Source organism: Lutra lutra, chromosome 1 (genome assembly GCF_902655055.1).
Source record: "Lutra lutra chromosome 1, mLutLut1.2, whole genome shotgun sequence".
NCBI lineage: Eukaryota > Metazoa > Chordata > Mammalia > Carnivora > Mustelidae > Lutra > Lutra lutra.
This window is the reverse complement of record NC_062278.1, coordinates 134,955,188-134,973,616: the sequence shown is the minus strand read 5'-3', so window position 1 is coordinate 134,973,616 and position 18,429 is coordinate 134,955,188. Positions and strand designations below refer to the sequence as shown.

General features: G+C 38.8%; 1 protein-coding gene across 4 annotated transcripts in view; it reads left to right on the top strand.

The window, feature by feature from the left end:
- HACL1 (2-hydroxyacyl-CoA lyase 1) overlaps positions 1 to 15,606 on the top strand; it is a 39,462-nt gene extending 23,856 nt beyond the window's left edge. For all 4 annotated transcript variants that reach the window (XM_047737430.1, XM_047737440.1, XM_047737457.1 and 1 more), the window contains 8 exons: positions 2,642 to 2,747; positions 4,609 to 4,692; positions 5,641 to 5,742; positions 8,164 to 8,318; positions 8,733 to 8,891; positions 10,447 to 10,554; positions 12,229 to 12,415; positions 15,441 to 15,606. In XM_047737430.1, the coding sequence (XP_047593386.1) occupies positions 2,642 to 2,747; positions 4,609 to 4,692; positions 5,641 to 5,742; positions 8,164 to 8,318; positions 8,733 to 8,891; positions 10,447 to 10,554; positions 12,229 to 12,415; positions 15,441 to 15,473 (934 nt within the window). In that variant the 3' untranslated portion in view covers positions 15,474 to 15,606. The remainder of the gene's footprint in view (positions 1 to 2,641; positions 2,748 to 4,608; positions 4,693 to 5,640; positions 5,743 to 8,163; positions 8,319 to 8,732; positions 8,892 to 10,446; positions 10,555 to 12,228; positions 12,416 to 15,440) is intronic.
- Positions 15,607 to 18,429: the final 2,823 nt, after the last annotated feature.

The window sequence follows — 18,429 nt, the reverse complement described above, 5'->3', positions numbered from 1 at the left end:
ATGTATCTGGGTATGGTTTTCTTTTAGTTTATCCTATTCTCTGATCTTCTTCAGTCTGTAAAGTAGTATCTTTCACTACATTTATAGTTTTTGGCCATTATTTCCTCAGATTTTTTTTCTACACCAATCTCTTTTTCCTTTCCTGGGATAATGCGAATAGTAGACATTTTGATACTGTCCCATAGGTCCCTGAATATCTGTTCAATTCTCTTTTTTTTTCTATCTTTAAGTAGCTTATTAGAATTTCTTTTCTTTTTTTTTTTTTAAGATTTATTTATTTATTTATTTTAGAGAGAGTGAGCAGGGAGGAGGGGCAGAGGGAGAGGGAGAGAGAAAACCTTAAGCAGATTCCATGCCTAGCGTGGAACCGGACAGAGGACTTGATCTCATGACCTGAGCCAAAATCAAGCACTGGATGCCTAATTGATTGAACCACCCAAGCACCCCTATTAGAAATTTCTTATACAAAATATTCTTTTTATTTTTATTTATTTTAAAGTAAACCTTTTATCATATTTCTCTTTTAACTGAAGTATAGTTGGCATACAGTGGTACATTAGTTTCAGGTGTATAGCATAGTGATTTGACATTTTTATACCTATGCTATGTTCTCTGTTTAGTTATTTTCAATACTTTTGTCTTATATTTTATATTTCTCTGTTGAGAATGTCTATCTTCTCATTTATTTGAAGAGTATTTTTGTTTACTTTATGGAGCATATTATAATAGCTGCTTTAAAGCCTTTGTTTACTAGTTTGAATATCTGGGTCATCATAGAATGGGAGTCTATTCATTTCTTTTGAGAATTGGGCACATCTTTCTGGTTCTTTTGTATATTGAGTATTTTTGGAATATATCCTAGATTGTAAGTATTATGTTTTAAGATTCTAGGTCATATTTACATATCCTGTAGAATGTTGACTTTGTTTGTTTTAGCAGGCAGTTAGCCTGGTTAAGTTCAGACTGCAAGGTCTGTCTTTCTGTCTTGCTAGAGGCATTAGGTCCAGGGTCAGTTCAGCTTCAAAGCCCTTGCTATGTTCCTTTGGGTCTGTGTGCACGTGCACAGCCCAAGCATGAGCCCCAGACATATGCCGATTCATTTCCAGAACTAGAAAGTTCTTTTCTCTTCTCTCTAGGATGATCCCCCCGCCAACACCCATCCTTTCTAGGAGTCTCTGGCTGCTGCCTTATAGTACTGCACAAACAGAACTGCCTTTGGGGCAAATAACAGAAAGAAAGGAGGGACAGGAGGAAGGAAGGAAGGAGAGAAGAAAGGAAGAGAGAGGAAGAAAGGAAGGAAAGAGAAAAGAAAAGGAAAGAAAAGAAAAAAAGAATACGGGATTTTTCCCATACCCTTCACAGACCACAGGGATCCCTTTTCTGGTTCCTCTTGCCTGAAAAATGATAAATATATATAATATATAATTATTATATTATATTATTATAAAAACATAATTAATATTATATGTTAATTTTTTAAAAAAAGATTCAAGCATAAGGATGTGCAATCCAGGGGCACCTGGGTGGCTCAGTCATTTAACTGTCTGCCTTCGGCTCAGGTCATGATGCTGGGCTCATGGGCCCTGCTCAGAGGAGAGTCTGTTTCTCCCTCTGCCTCTGCCCTCCCCGACTTGTGCCTGAGCTCTCTCTCTCAGATGAATAAATGAAACTTATAAAAAAAAAAAAAAGAAAAGAAAAAGGATGTGCAACCTAGTACTTATAAATTATCCAGCAATTGAGAAAAGTTAAAATAAATTTGGTATATATGTTCTGCAAAGTATATAGCCTTCCAAAATTGTATTTAAGGGGTGCCTGGCTGGCTCAGTTGGAAGAACATGCAGCTCTTGATCTCAGACTAGTTTGTTCGAGTCCCACGTTGGTTGTAGAGTTTACTTAAAAAACGTAAAATAAAGGGGCACCTGGGTGGCTCAGAGGGTTAAGCCTCTGCCTTTGGCTTGGGTCTTGATCTCAGGGTCCTGGGATTGAGCCCCGCATCAGGCACTCTGCTCAGCGAGGAGCCTGCTTCCCCCTCTCTCTCTGCCTGCCTCTTTGCCTACTTGTAATCTGTCTGTCAAATAAATAAAATCTTTAAAAAAAAAACATAAAATAAAACTTAGAAAAAAATAAAAATTTTAAGAAGAACCTAATGATGAAGATGGTTGTAATAAGCAAAAGTGCATGAGACAGTATTGTAGCAGATGAGCTCAACTATGTAAAAATGCACTTGCGGTGAAAGAAGACTTGATGAAAATATGCCAGGCTATTAATAATAGCTTTTAAGTTGATAGTATTATAGGTTGAAGTTCTTTTTCTTTATACTTTTTCTGTTTTACAGAGAATTATCTACAGTAGACTTATATTTTTATAATGATAAAAAAGTCATAAACAATGAAATAGGTATAGTTTTATAATATTTTTCTTCTTCTTTCATCTTTTAGAATACTATTTAAATAGAATGGTTTCGTAATTATTTTGTTTTGAAAGATCAAATTTACCCTAGAAGCTGATTCTGAAGGCTAAAATAAAATAAGCTCCAGACTATTTAACTTTTCTAAGTACTTTAGAAATTAATTTTAGAATAATTCAAATCAGAAATGTAGATATACTTTCTGCATTATAACAGATTTTTTCTTTTTAATAGGGCTTTGCAATTTGCTGATGTAATTATATTATTTGGTGCCAGATTAAATTGGATTTTGCACTTTGGACTGCCTCCAAGATACCAGCCAGATGTGAAATTTATCCAGGTACTCAGAGAAGAGAGATTTAAAATCAGAGCTATCTGTGATTTATTGTTATCCTCAGCTATTATCAGCTCTGCTTTCTTCTTGGCTTTTGTAGATTTTTATAAATTGTCTAATACAATTACAGGTACCAAAGTAAGTTGCCTTTTCAAACCTATGAAACATAATATGCTGCTTTGCTTCTAACCAGAAAACCTTTCAAAACCAAGTTTTAAATAGTTTGAAAAGCAAAACTTGCCTCTTCTTCAAAGGTACACAAAGGGCTTTAAGTGGAATGGTAGATCAGAACAAAACATTCAGCTTTGTTAGAGATTGAGTTGTCCTTTTAGATGCCAAAACTTTCAAACAGCCTTTGATTGGAAATCTCTAAATGCTGCTTTTACCTGTCACCAAACAGAGTGGAATATACTCTGACCTCCCTTTAATGGTTCTTATATCATTATGATTCTCTTTCTAAGCCACTTTCCTTATTGGTGTAGAAGATACTGCCTGGGTGACACAGTGGGTTAAGCCTCTGCCTTTGGCTTGGGTCATGATCCCGGGGTTCTGGGATTGAGCCTTGCATCAGGCTCCCTGCTTGGTGGGGAGCCTGCTTCTCCCCTGCTCATGCTCTATCTCTTGCTATCTCTCTCTCTCAAATACATACATAAAATCTTAAAAAAAAAAAATGAAAGAAGGTGCTGCCTATGTAGTGCAATATGAACCTGTTTTCCCTACAGAGACTGTGTATGGTGTTTGATGACCCAGCTACAATTGCTGTCTTCTCCCTATTTGCCTTTTACTTTTTAAGGAGTCAGCTTCTAACAGTGCCTCTCCCCCTGGGGCTATGGAGAACTAATACTGCAAATAAGCAAGACCTGGGTTTACCTGGAAGATGCTACCACCTCTTTATTGCCCCCCCCCCACTTAGTACAGAATAAAGTGTAGCCCCTTTGACGTAGCTAAATTGCAGGTCCTTGCACAGCTGTTTTCACTTGCCCACGGCCATTCAGATATAGAGCGTCTGGGTAAATGGGAAGTAATCATGCTTATCCTAGGAGTAGTTCTCAAAATGTGGTCCCTGGACCAGCAGTGTAGCACCATCTGAGAAGTCTTTTAGAAAAGCATATTTTTGGTTCCCACTTCAGATCTACTGAGATCAGACACTCTGAAGTGGACTCTTGCAATCTATGGTTTAACAAACCTACTAGGTGATTCTGATAGCTCGCATTTGAGAATCGCTCTAAGTAGCAATTCCAGTCTAATTAAGTAGAACCTTTTTATTGATTAGATTCAAAACTATAATTGATCAAGTCAGATGCATTCCTGTTTTATAGAACAATACCCAAATCTACAGAGTTGATATTAAAATGAAGGAAGATGATGGTGTTTCTATTCTAGCTGTGATACGCATAGTTATGTGGATTTTTGCTTTTATTAAGAAATTTCTGGGGTGCCTGGGTGGCTCAGTTGGTTAACATCTGCCTTCAGCTCAGGTCATGAGCCCAGGGATCGAGCCCCACCTCAGGCTCTCTGCTCAGCAGGAAGCTTTCTTCTCCCTCCACCTCTGCCCACAGCTCCCCCTGCTTGTGCTCTCTCTGGCTTTCTCTCTCTGTCAAAAAAAAAAATAAAATCTTAGAAATTTTTTTGGGCGCCTGGGTGACTTAGTTGGTTGGGTGTCCAACTCTTGATAGTGGCTCAGGTCTTGATCTTAGGGTCGTGAGTCTAAGCCCTGCATTGGGCTCCATTCTGGGTCTGGAACCTACTTTAAAAAACAAAATTTCCTGAATATAAAATTTTCAGTTCATTTATTCAGCCTTAATTGACCTCTTAAAGATTTTTAAGAATAAGCATGGCTTCTTCTTAAGCTTTTTCTCTTTTTTAGGTTGATATCTGTGCAGAAGAATTGGGGAATAATGTAAAGCCTGCTGTGACTTTGCTAGGAGACACAAATGCTGTCACTAAACAGGTAAGAGCTTTTGCCTAGGTTTTAGTTTATGGGGATTGGCCTTTAGGGAATAGTTAGTTCCTAAAAATGTTTCAACCTTAGATTCACTTGGTGACAGGTTTATTAATATCTATTTTAAACAAACTTTATGATGGAAAGCTATTTTTAAATATAACTTTGGAACTCACTAAATCCAACTGCTTGTATATAGATCATTTTTATGTGAGTAAGTTAAGCATTTTTGGAAGGCGATTGAGGACTTAAAGACATTCAGTAGGCAAACAGTGATTTACTAAGTACTATTTAGCTGTCTGAAAAATTATAATACAGCTTCCAGAGGAACTGAATTTACAGCCAAGAAATGTCTTTATGTACTGGAAAATTTTAAGTATTTATTTAGGCAATAAAGATAATTTTTACTCTTCAAATGGTACTTAGTGACTTGTCCAGATCCTTTTTATTTGTACATAATTTATATACTTCACTGTAACAGGACATAGAATATAGTCACATGTATTACTCAATTTTGGATACAAGTTGGTATTGTTAATCACGGTCCTATAATATTATGAAGCATCTTCCAATCACATATTAAAACATCCTGGAGCATGTGGTCTTATCTCAGGAATCCCTGGATATTTGGGGTTGTTGTCCTTCCCACAAGGATTCTGTGATTTTTCTCCTAGTGTCAAAGGCTGAGGAGGACGTAAAAGCCCCTGCCTGTGAGGTGTGGAGAAGGTAGCATTTCCCCTGTGTTCTATGGAAATCCCAACTTCTGGTGGAAGTCGACACTGACCCAAACTAAAGCTTTCCATTTTGCTATAAAGTTGTTAGCAACCTAGAGGAAAAACAGTATGAGTGATGTGAATGGCAGGATATTATAGCAGTATTGTCTTCTTTAATAAGAGATTGTTGTATTAATATGAGTTAAGTTTATTTCCAAAAAGTAAAAAGTCTGTGGTTTTTTAGCTTTTAGAACAATTTGATAAAACACCATGGCAGTATCCTCTAGAGAGCAGCTGGTGGCAAACTCTGAGAGAAAAAATGAAGAGCAATGAAGCTGCATCCAAGGTAATATGAGAGTCACAGAAACTCAAGAAATACTTTTGGTTCATGGCTCAGTTAGCTCTGCCATAATATGACCTATGCATTCCTAAAATCACCACACTATATAAAATCTTGCAGTAAAAACCACAGGGTTCACAGGAAAAAGTGTTTAGAGGCACAGCTCTCAAAAATTTTATGAAATACTAAGATAGGAACCTAATAAAAATAGTGGCAGAAGGACACCTGGGGTGGCTCAGTTGGTTAAGCGTCTGACTCTTAGTATCAGCAAAGGTCATCATCTCAGGGTCTTGAGATTGAGTCCCCACTCGGTCTCTGCATGCAGTGGGGAGTCTGCTTGAGATTCTCTCTCTCCCTCTGCTCCTCCCCGCCATCTTGCATGCATACATGCATGCCCATGCACTCTCTCTCTAAAATATATGAATAAATCTTCAATAAATAAACAAAAATAAAAATGGCAAAGTTTTATACATGATAAATGGTTAAGAAATATATATTTCAATAAATGTGGTTCTTTTCCTTGAAGAAGACCTGAAGTCTCTTGTGGAAGTAGGCGTTAGAAGGGTTGCAGCTTGTTGAGTTAGTGTGAAGTGGTAGAAGGAGACCAATCTGACATTGGACAGAAAGTTTAAGAACCCATATGAATGGTTAGAGCTCACTGTCCTCGGTTTGACCTTGGCACCAAATCACAGTTAAGAGATCTTTTGGAATCTTAAATCTTGGAGCATATTTTTCTACCTTTAAGATAAAAGTCCTTCAAGCAGGCATGTATAATAGATAGCTGTTTCATCAAAATGGAAAATTTGATCTAATGTACACCCTTCTTTTTCCTTGTTAAAAAAAATTTCAGCTTTATTGAGGTATAATGACATATGAGATCGTAAGATATTTATAAGTACATTGTTTGGGGAGGGTATGTGCTATGGTGAGTGCTGTGAAGTGTGTAAGCCTGATGATTCACAGACCTGTGCCCCTGGGGCAAATAATACATTATATGTTAATTTTTTAAAAAGTACATCATGGTGATTTGATATGCATATACATTGTGGAAGGATCCCCCACTCCTCATCTAGTTCATTAACACATCCATCACCTCACATTTCTTTTCTTTTTTTTTTGGTGGAGACCATTTATGGCCCTTTCAAATTAACTTTTGTATCGCTACTGGAAATGACTTCGCAACTTTCTCATCTGCACTCATGGCTTTGCCTGATACCTAAAGGCTTTGGAAGTTGAATAATGTGTGGAAATCACCACATCCTCCACTACTAGCAGTGAAATGAACCACTTCTGCAGGATGTGGTGATTTCTTTAGAGTCTTTGTATATAGGTAGAATTTTTTCTTCGTGAGAGAGTTTGTTCTTGATTTTTTTTCTGTTTTGTGTATTCCTATGTATCTTGGTTCAGCTGGGTGCAGTTTTCTGTGGCCATGTAGTGTTTCTCACTGACAGAACCCTGCATAAGCAAATACGAAATTTGAGCTGTACTCATATTGTTCCCTAATATGCCAGATGTCTTGGAATAAATTAACATTTTCAAAACTGGCAGAATTATTTATACATGATTCTGTATTTCATTGGAATTTTAATCAGTGGCTGTTTCTATCAAGAGCCGGTCTCAATGCCATTTTCCCGAATGGTGTGATGATTAATCCCTCTTTTCCCTAGGAATCATATTAGTTTAAGAGGAAAGGAACTCGCCTCTCTTCCTGGTGCAGGAGTATAGGCAGGAGCCTTATCCATCTGACATAAAATTTCCAGCAGGCCAGAATAGTGCAGGTGAAGAGGCAGTGCTAGGAACACATGGGGCTGTTGCTGCTGAAGCCCCACCTGGTTTTCTCTCCACTCTAGAAGGCATATGGCTAGACAAAGGTACTCACCTTGCTCCATTCAGAGACTCTTTGGAATAGAGGGTGAAGCATATCCCCTTACTCTCCAGAGCATGTGGAGAAGAACCAGATTTTCAGATTTTCTGAAATCCTGACTGACTTTTCACTTTAAGTTTAAGGGCATATTTCAGATTAAAATACTCTAGAATAGAATTTTTACTTTTTCTAATGCAGCGTTTCCCTAAAAGTACTCATATAAGACTGTTCAGTTTTGTTTAACCCAGTGTTTCCAGCTATTTTTACTGTAAAAATTATTTATTTGTCTGACTCTAGTATGCTAATGTGCCTGGTGGGTGTCCAGGAAGAAAGCTATTCTCTGGTTTATTTGTATCCAAAATTGGGTCTGTGTGTTCCCTTTTCCTTAGCATGTCCGACAGGCCTGTTCACAGATCCATTAGCTTCTCAGGGTGGCCATTTGGGAACCTCATAGCTCGTTCTTGTTGCCTATTTCCAAATAAGTTGGATAGTAGCTTATTGACATTGCTCATTTTTCACTGTATCTCAGTCTAATTTGATTATCTTTCCCTCAAATGCTTTAGGAATTAGCTTCCCAAAAATCTCTGCCTATGAATTATTACACAGTATTCTACCATGTTCAAGAACAACTACCCAGAGACTGTTTTGTGGTAAGTGAAGGAGCAAATACTATGGATATTGGACGCACCGTGATTCAGAACTACCTTCCTCGTCACAGGTGAGGCTTCCTGTGAGGAAATTATAATGTGTTAAATTGGAAGCTATAGTAGTGTAGGTTCATAAAACATTTGAGAATTACATGTGTTCAGTGTATAAGGACATATTTCCTAAAAGTATTCTTAGGTAAGATTTGGTGGAGTTTTTATGCTTGATACGTCTTCATGATCATGTGATAATTTGTATACTTAGTGTTCCAAGGATATATTCATAGTCTTCCAAGCAATCATGAGAGACTTTTCCACCCATTCTGCTTATCCTTGCCTAATTGGTTCCTCACAATCTAAAAGCTTTATATTAAAGACAGAGAATGTTTTTATTGCTCTTTATTTTACACGTGACTATGACTCGATTTGTGCCACCTCCACCATCAGCATGCCCCAGAGGGTTTCATTTTAGCTTTGTTCCCCAACAGGCTTGATGCTGGTACTTTTGGAACAATGGGAATTGGTTTGGGATTTGCCATTGCAGCTGCTATAGTGGCTAAAGATAGGAACCCAGGACAGCGTGTCATCTGTGTGGAAGGAGACAGTGCATTTGGGTTTTCTGGCATGGAGGTGGAAACCATGTGCAGGTAAATCAGCATTTCTTTCTCCAAAAGATAAAAAAATTACACATAAAGACTCACTCACCTAACAAATGCTTACCAGGTGTTCACCATGTGCCAAGGGCCCTGCTCTGTGCTGTGTCCCGAGAATACTGGCATGAAGTAACCCTGGCGCCTTTCTCATCCAGGATAGTGTATTCATGGCCCTTGACTACATGCCCAAACCTGCAAAATTTGTGACAGGTGGTTCTGAGATCACCGCAGAAAGTTCTGGTCTGAGAAAAGCTTGTTTTCTGCAGGGAGACAGCAGAGCTTTGTGGTTAAGAGTGCAGCCTCTGGGTCATATGGCCTGGATTTAAATACTCACTTGACCACATCAGAGCCAAGTGATGTGGGTGATGGGGGTTAAGTTCCTTTTCTAAGCTTTAGTCTCCTCCAAAATAGGAAGAGGAATAGTAATAGTTCCTACCTTAGAGGACAGTTGTGAGTAACAAATGAGGTAATCTCAGTAAAACTTGAGATGCCTGCTCACTCAGTGTGAGCTGCTCACATTATGCTTCTCATTATGAGGATTCATGGCAAGACTCATGAGCTGTTGTAGATCCTGCTCTGTAAGTATGGGGATTTTTTTTTTCTCCCTAGTTATTTAAACTGTGGTAAAGTCATTCTATATTCTTAACCTGGCCTCTTATTAGAGCTCGTGTGTAAATTATGTTTTGGGGCCTTTCAAAGCTTTGGCGTACAACATTTTAAAGATCAGAGGGAAAGTATATGCTTATTAGAGTGTCTGTATTGACAGCAAGGTGATATACACCAACAAGATGGGTTATGGGAAAGCTGGCCTTCTAGAGAGTCCTGATTCCCTTTGAGCATGGAGAGCCAGTAGTTACCACAATCCCGTTATGTAACAGTGTGCAGTTTTGTTTGGTTTTTTAACACGTCGTCTCAGAAATTATTTATTTGCTGTCGAAAATAAAGCCCATCTTTTTCGAGTCACTAGTAAAGTTTAGTCATCTTTTTTTTGTCTTTACAATACTGTTTAGCTCATTATTAAGTATTCTCTTTTTCTCTATTTGTCAAACCATATAATGTTTTTATAATTTTGAGTGAAGTGGTTTGAGAGAAGAGAATGTATGCTAGTCACTTGTATACTTCCCCCAGCATCTAGCAAGTGCTGGTTATCTATGAGGAGTTCAGTAAATAGAAAGATATTTTTCAAATAGTACTGCTGGGCACCATCTTGAAGTAGTGCTTCAGAGAATATTAAATATGGAAAGTGTCATTCTAATTAACACCTGGATCTGTGAAAACTAAGTTCAGAAAAGCTGTGTGAAGTCCACAGGTTCGTAGAGGTAGAACCAAGTGTGCCAACCTCTAATCTACATCCTTTCTGTGACTCCATGTTTCTGTTAATGACTTGAGGTTCCTTATTAGGATAACAAATACTTAATTTTTAGCATTACCCTAATATTACAAAGCAAGCTTATGGAAAACTCATTTATTAGTTAAAATTTCAGCCTGAAGAAAAGAAACTGCTTTAGAATCAAGAATGATTTCCTTGATACTTTGCTTTCAATTTTAGGTACAACTTGCCCATTGTACTTTTGGTGGTGAATAATAATGGAATTTACCAAGGTTTTGATGCAGATTCTTGGAAGGAAATGTTAAAATTTGGAGATGCTACTGCAGTGTAAGTAACCCAGAACAATGTGTACTTAATTTCGCTCATCTATTTTAATCTCTCCTTAAAGAGTTTGCTGTATTAGAATGTGCTTCTGTGGTATGAGTATTGTTTACTTATATTGTCAGCTCCTCTAAAGAGCAGGAACCCTGTCTCCTCTTTGTACAACCATTCATAATGGAGTGCTTCATTTTTTTTTTCAAACTTTTACTTAAATTCTAGTTAGTTAACATATAGTGTAATGTTGGTTTCAGGAGTAGAATTTAGTGATTCATCACTTACATGTAATACCCAGTGCATGAGGGCGCCTGGGTGGCTCAGTCATTAAGCATCTGCCTTCAGCTCAGGTCATGATCCTATGGTCGTGGGTTTGAGCCCCACATCAGGCTCCCTGCTCTGCAGGAAGCCTGCTTCTCCCTCTCCCCCTGCTTGTGTTTCTTCTCTCGCTGTGTCTCTCTCTGTCAAATAAATAAAATCTTTAAAAAATAACAACAACAAAACATAAACCCAGTGCATGATAGGGTGCTTCAGTAAATAATTTATGATCAGCGAGCCACTGAAGACTTGGTGTTTGATTAAGTTTGATGTCTAAGCTTTGTTAATGAAAGGGCTTATTGCAAAATGTCCTTGGCCCTTCTACTACTACTACCCTGTGGTGGAAATGAATGTTAACATTTATGACCCAGAGGTCTTCCTTCTTTTTATTACTTAACAAACTCTTAATTATCTCATGATAGAGTCAAAGTGAGACAGTGTTGGGGTACCTGGGTGGCTCAGTCATTAAGTATCTGCCTTCAGCTCAGGTCATGATATTGGGATCCTGGGATCGAGCTCCACATCAGGCTCCCTGTTCGGCAGGAAGCCTGCTTCTCCCTCTTCCACTACCCCTGCTTGTGTTCCCTCTCTTGCTGTCTCTCTCTTATCAAATAAATAAATAAAATCTTAAAAAAAAAAAAAAAGTGAGACAGTTGCTTAGCTGGCCATGGGGTATAAGATGTGAATTTGCTCAGCCTGGGGGTGGAGCAGAGTATGAGTATGTTTGCTTATGCCTCACTGACTTCATTTCTCATTTTGCTGTTATATGCTGTATTGTAGTAACCATTCCTTTTTTCTTCTTTTTCTTTTGGTAGTTGATGGCATAGCTCACACTGTTCAGTATAGTATCCAGTAGCCATGTGTGGCTATTTAAATTAAATTAAAAAGTCAGTTCCTTATTTTAACTAGTCACATTTCAAGTGCTCACAGCACTTGGTCACTAGTGGCTATGATATTGGATAGCACAGATATAAATATAAAACATTTCTATCATCACAAAAAATCCTATTGCTGTATAGACAATAAAAAAATATATGGGAACTTTAGGGGCACCCAGGTGGCTCAGTCAGTTGGGCTTCTGACTCTTTGATTTTGGCTCAGGTCATGATCTTGGGGTCCTGGGATTGAGCCCCACATCAGGCTCTGTGCTCAGCGGGAATTGTGCTTGAGGATTCTCTCTCTCTCCCTCTCCTTCGGCTCCTCCCCACCAAAACAGATAATCTTTAAAATATATATATAGAAGGTTCACTGTATTGGTATCTTTGTTTAAGTGTTGGACATAGAAGTATGCCTTTGAGTTCAGCCTAAACTTTTCCACAAATTATTTCAAAAATGACTTTTTTTTCTATTGACTTATTAATTTTTTAGGGCTCCTCCAGTCTGTCTTCTGCCAAATTCACATTATGAACAGGTTATGACTGCATTTGGAGGCAAAGGATATTTTGTACAAACACCAGAAGAGCTCCAAAAATCACTGAAGCAGAGCTTGGCAGACACAACTAAACCTTCTCTTCTCAATATCATGATTGAGCCACAAGCCACACGGAAAGCCCAGGTAAATTCAGTTGCTAAGCAGAAATCAGAAATGTATCTCCCCTCCTATCCCCAGAAGCATCTAGCAGATAGAACACTCTTTTCACAGAGTTCTTTCTAAACTCTGAGTTTGGCACTTAATAAACACTGTGTTTGGCACTTTCTTGTGTTTTTTCAATTAATATTTGTTGAGATATGTGTTAGGTGTGTTGGGTTACTTGTTAAGAATAGTGTGATGAGGGGCTCCTGCGTGGCTCAGTGGGTTAAAGCCTCTGCCTTCGGCTCAGGTCATGATCCCAGGGTCCTGGGATCGAGCCCCGCATCAGGCTCTCTGTCCGGTGGGGAGCCTGCTTCCTCCTCTCTCTGCCTGCCTCTCTGCCTACTTGTGATCTCTCTGTGTCAAATAAATGAATAAAATCTTTAAAAAAAAAAAAAAAGGAATAGCGTGATGAGCAAACCCAGACTCAGCCCTCACCTGGTGGAGCTTAGACACCAGTAGGGGAGAGGAACAGCCTAGTCACCTCACAACTGAACACATAACAACAGAGTGAAGCAGTTGTTCTGAAGGAAGGCACCCAGTTCTGAACAAATACACTACCAAGGAAGCTGATCTATTTTGGGGTCACAGGGGAAATCTCAGGGAAACTGGCACTTAAACTGAGATCCAAAATAGAAGTAGGGACAGTCTCAAGCAAAGAGGGTAGGGAAGAGATGTGCAAAGGTTCTTTGGCAGTAAGGAGCATGACAAGTCTGAGCAACTGAAAGAAGGCCATAGGGGCTGGAAGGCAGAATGCAAAGGAAGCACAGTGGGAGGATAAGACCATAATAGAAAGATATGTGCAGTTACATTCAAAACTGGTTACTTTGGCCCCCTTAGCAAAGCTGTAGTGTAGATTATAGCAGTAAAATAAATGACAGGGTGTGTAGCATGATCCTTTCCCATCCCAGATTAAGCTGCTTTTCATACTAAATCTTGTGCTCTGATCCTGGTCCTGCCACTTCCCCTCTCTTCTATACCTGTCTTCCATACTTACACCTTGTGTATCAGTCACTGTTTTCAGAGCAGATCATTTTTTCAAGAAGTGTCTGTCTTGGTTCTTTATACATATATATGCTGCAATATCTTTTTCTTTCTTTTTTTTTTAAGATTTTATTTATTTATTTGAGAGAGAGAACTTGAGCAGGGTGGAGGGACAGAAGGAGAGGAAAAAGCAGACTCCCCACTGAGCAGGGAGTCCAACGTGGGACTTGATCACAGGACCCTGAGATCATGACCTGAGCCAAAGTAAGATGCTTAACCAACTGAGCCACCCAGGTACCCATCTTTTACTTTTTTGAATAAGGTAGTAGACCAGTAGGCAAATGGATGCCTAGACAATCAGTTAAATGTAAATTAACTAATTTGGAAACTATAAAATATATAAAAATCTACTAAAATTCTTTTTCTAGATATCAGATATCAGAGGGGCGCCTGGGTGGCTCACTTGGTTAAGTGTCTGACTCTTGGTTTCGGCTCAGGTTATGATCTGAGGATCCTGAGATTGAGCCCTGTGTAGGGCTCTGTGTTTAGTGGGGAGTCTGCTTCTCTCCCTCTATCTCTGCCCCTCCCCCTGCTCATGTGTACTCTCTCTCTCTCAAAAAAATAAGTCTTAAAAAAAAGAAACCCAGATATCAGAGACTTTGTGAAAGGAACAGAACAGAACAAAAAACAGCTGGAAAACAATTAACAAAATGGCAATAAGTATGTGTTTATTTGTAATTCCCTTACTGTAAATAGACTAAATGCTCCAATCAGGAGTGGCTGAGTGAGTAAGAAAACAAGACCCATCTAGATGCTGTCTGCCGCAGACTCACCTCAGATGTAAGGACACACAGTCTGAAAGTGAAGGGATGGAAAAAGATATTCCGTGTAAGTGGAAACCAAAAGAAAGCTGGAATAGCTGTATTTATATCAGACAAAGTAGACTTTAAAACAGGTATCATACTAAGAGACAAAGGACACTGCAGAGTGATAAGGGGTTAATACAAAAAGAAGGTATGACATTTGTAAATATTTATGCACACAACAGGAGCACCTAAATGTATAAAGCAAATATTAACAGGCCTAAAGGGAGAAATAGCACTACAGTAATGGGGAATTAAAATAGGGGATTTTAATACACCACTTACATCAATGGATAGATCATCCAGACAAAAAAATCAATAAGGAAACATTTGCTTTAAATGACACATTAGACCAAATGGATTTAACAGCTGTATTCAAAACACACACACACACACACACACACACACCAGTCTTGAGACCGTGTTAGTCACAGAAAAGCCTTAATGAATTGTCCACCTCCCTGCTCGTGAATTCACGTTTCTAATGATCTGCTTCTAATGATCTGTTCTCCAAGTTCTCTATGAATTTGGGGAGGTATTGCTGGAGAAATACAAGCTCTTGTCTCCTCTTTTTTAACTCCATAAGGATTATCCTTGTATTTCTTGAATCTATCCTTTCAACCTTATCTATCCTCATTTCAGTAAATTCCACATATATTATAGTTTCCAAGCTGTTCATTTTCATTGTCTCTGTGTCCATCTGCTATTTGTTTTTGGTTTGCAGTATAGGATAGGCTCACTGCTTCCTGCTACAATATCGAGAGGACCTGATTCTCTGCAGTCACCATGTCCAGGCCACCTGTGTAGGATGGTGTTAGTCCTGGGAAAGGCTTCTGTGCACTGCTCTTCTTAACCAGGTTCTTGGATTTGGGAGCTTGCCCTCTTTGGCCTTCCTTCATCTCCTTTCTTCTTTTGGGTTTACTTCTGGTTCTTCCCAATTCTATTGTTTGTGCCCTGATTCCTGTTAATAGTTGTTTTGTAGGACAAGACAGCAAGGTTCACTCTGAATTTTTAGCTTCCTTTTGGGAAAAGCACAAGACCAAAGACAAACCTAAATGTGGACATAATGAAATTTCAGATTTTAGAACAAGGAAAACAGTGAGGATATAGTTTGAGGCAATTAATTCTGTTAACTGAATGTCTGTTGTCTTTTCTTTTTCTAGGATTTTCACTGGCTGACCCGCTCTAATATGTAAATAAAGATGCCAGGGAGTGGTTTGGAGGAGTTTTCTCTTTCTTGTAAGATGGAATGTTATTTTCCACAGCAAAATTACTAAAATGTCAAAAATTACTGTACAAAGAAAAATAAAAAAGCATTTCTAAATGACATTTTATGGTAAAAGAATTGACTAAAAACAGAAAAAGTTGCAAGTATTCTACCACAGAGATAATCCATTTACAGATGAAAGGTGGGGGGGGGCGCCTGGGTGGCTCATTGGATTAAGCCGCTGCCTTCTGCTCAGGTCATGATCTCAGTGTCCTGGGATCGAGCCCCGCTTCGGGCTCTTTGCTCAACAGGGAGCCTGCTTCTCTCTCTCTCTCTCTCTCTCTCTCTCTGTCGGACTCTCTGCCTACTTGTGATCTCTCTGTCAAATAAATAAAATCTTAAAAAAAAAAAAAAAGAAACAGATGAAAGGTGGAAAAGGGTTTTACTAAATAATAGCATTGTAACTGCCTAACTGCTGAGTTACACATCAGTATTCTTTTATATAAATCCATTCTTAAAGTCACATTTTTTTAATTTAATTTTTTAAAAGATGTTTATTAGACAGCAGAAGAAGGGGGAGGGGCAAAGGGAGAGGGAGAAGCAGATTCCCTGCTGAGCAGGGAGCCCAACAGGGGTTCAGTCCCAGGACCCTGAGATCATGACTTGAGGTAAAACCGAGAATTGGATGTTTAATCAACTGAGCCACCCATGTGCCCCAAAGTCACATGTTTTTTAAAAAACATCCGAGAAAAAATTCTCAAGGATTTTCTAATGTAGAGGTATGTTCAGTAAGTTGGAGTACATAGGCTGTTTCTACTTCACAGTTTATCTGTTGATCACTTTGTACCTAATTGGGGTTTTGTTTGTTTTGTTTTTCCAGAAAGAACTTACTGAGCTAAAGGAGAAGTCATACCATACCCAAACTAATAATTTCAGGGTATCTTTGGATTAATAGACCTTAGTTTGTGGGTACCACATTGAGATCAACAGAATCAACAGCCTTAATTTTTTAAAGAACTCTTTTTTTATAAAGATTTTATTTATTTATTTAACACAGAGAGAGACACACACACACAACAGGAGAGGGAACACAAGCAGGGGGAGTAGGAGCAGGGGAAGCAGGCTTCTCGCTGAGCAGGGAGCCTGATGCCAGGCTCCATCCCAGGACCCTGGGATCATGACCTGAGCCCCAGGCACACGCTTAATGGCTGAGCCACCCAGGTGCCCCCTAAAGAACTCTTATAACTAAGAAAAATATTAATGTACTAATAGAAGAATGATCAAAGGGCTTGAATGTATAATTAACAGAAAAAATACAATTTAAATGAGTATAAGTAAATGTGAAGGAGTATGAATAAATGTAAACATGTAAGTTAGACTAAAAAGCTTTATTTTTGCTTATCCACTTAGCAAAGCACTTTTAAAATTATGATTCTCAGAGAGGGTGTCGGTAAAATGAAGATGACATTGCTATGCTATGGTGGAAATTGAAACTGGTAAATTTTCAGAGAGTAATTCCAGCAGTGTTTGTATTTGGAATCTTAAAAATGTTCATACGCCCTAACTTTTGATTCAGTGAGCCTATTTGGAGAGTGTATCCTAAAGACATAATAAAATAGTCAAATATTTACAAACAAAGCCATTCATCATAGTGTAGGAACAGTGCCAGTGTTTAATAGAAGACATTGTTTAGGTATATTATGATCTGTTGACCTGATAAAATAAAAATTGTGCCAAAGAGTATGTGTAAATGGAGGATTCATCACAGTATAATACTTGTGAAAAAGACAAGCTGCAGAATGGATGGATACAGGTCAGGGTGTACACCTATACTCTTGCACACATATGCACACAGAAGAGAAAAGATGGGGACAACAAAACCAAGATTTTAATATCCTTGGTGATGGAATTATAGGCAATTTTTATTTCTTCTATTTTTTCCTTCTTTTACAGAATTTTAAAACTAATCATGTAATTTTTGTTATCAGAAAGACATTTTATTTTTTATTTTTTTAAATGGATTTTTTTAAAAAGATTTATTTATTTATTTATTTGACAGACAGAGATCACAAGTAGGCAGAAAGGCAGGCAGAGAGAGAGGAAGGGAAAGCAGGCTCCCCGCTGAGCAGAGAGCCTGATGCGGGGCTTGATCCCAGGACTCTGGGATCATGACCTGAGCCAAAGGCAGAGGCTTTAACTCACTGAGCCACCTAGGCGCCCCGAGAAAGACATTATTTTAAAAGAATATTAGAAATGGAAAAATATCTTCAGGGTCATTCTTATTATCTGCAATTTTATATGAATTGGAGCACAGGACTTTATCTCAAAGTTCAGCGGGTTTGCGTCCTATGCATCAGACTTGTCTCCATTGGCTACTTAGGGGGCATAAGTGACTTCCGCAGAGTGGACTCCAGCTCTGAGATGTCAGTCCAGGAGATACTTGGGAACTGTGGTTTTATGCAGCGAGCCCCTGAAATTGGGCCCAGGCAGCAGATACTTTTTTTTTTTAAATCTATTTGACATAGAAAGGCTATAAGACGGGGAGCAGCAGAGGGAGAGGGTCCGAAGCAGGCTCTCCACTGAGCAGAGAGCCTGATGTGGGGCTCAATCCAAGGACCCCAGGACCATGACCCGAGCCAAAGGCAGATGCTTAACTGACTGAGCCACCCAGGTGCCCTAGCAGCAGATGCTCTTCTGTACTTCTGAGGTACACACTAGAGAGCCTGGGCTGCATAAAAGCATAGAGCATATCAAGAGGAGTGTTGAGAGTGGGTAGATCCTATAAACCTCATCAGTGTCCTACTCTGCCCATGGACAGTTGCCTCTGGTGGCCAAGTGCAATACAGGATTCTGCTGCAAAAGAAGTGTGGAAGCTTTGATGAATAATCATGAATTGAATTATATAAATCTAACTACCAGATATAGTTTGGGAAAAATGCTTGCTC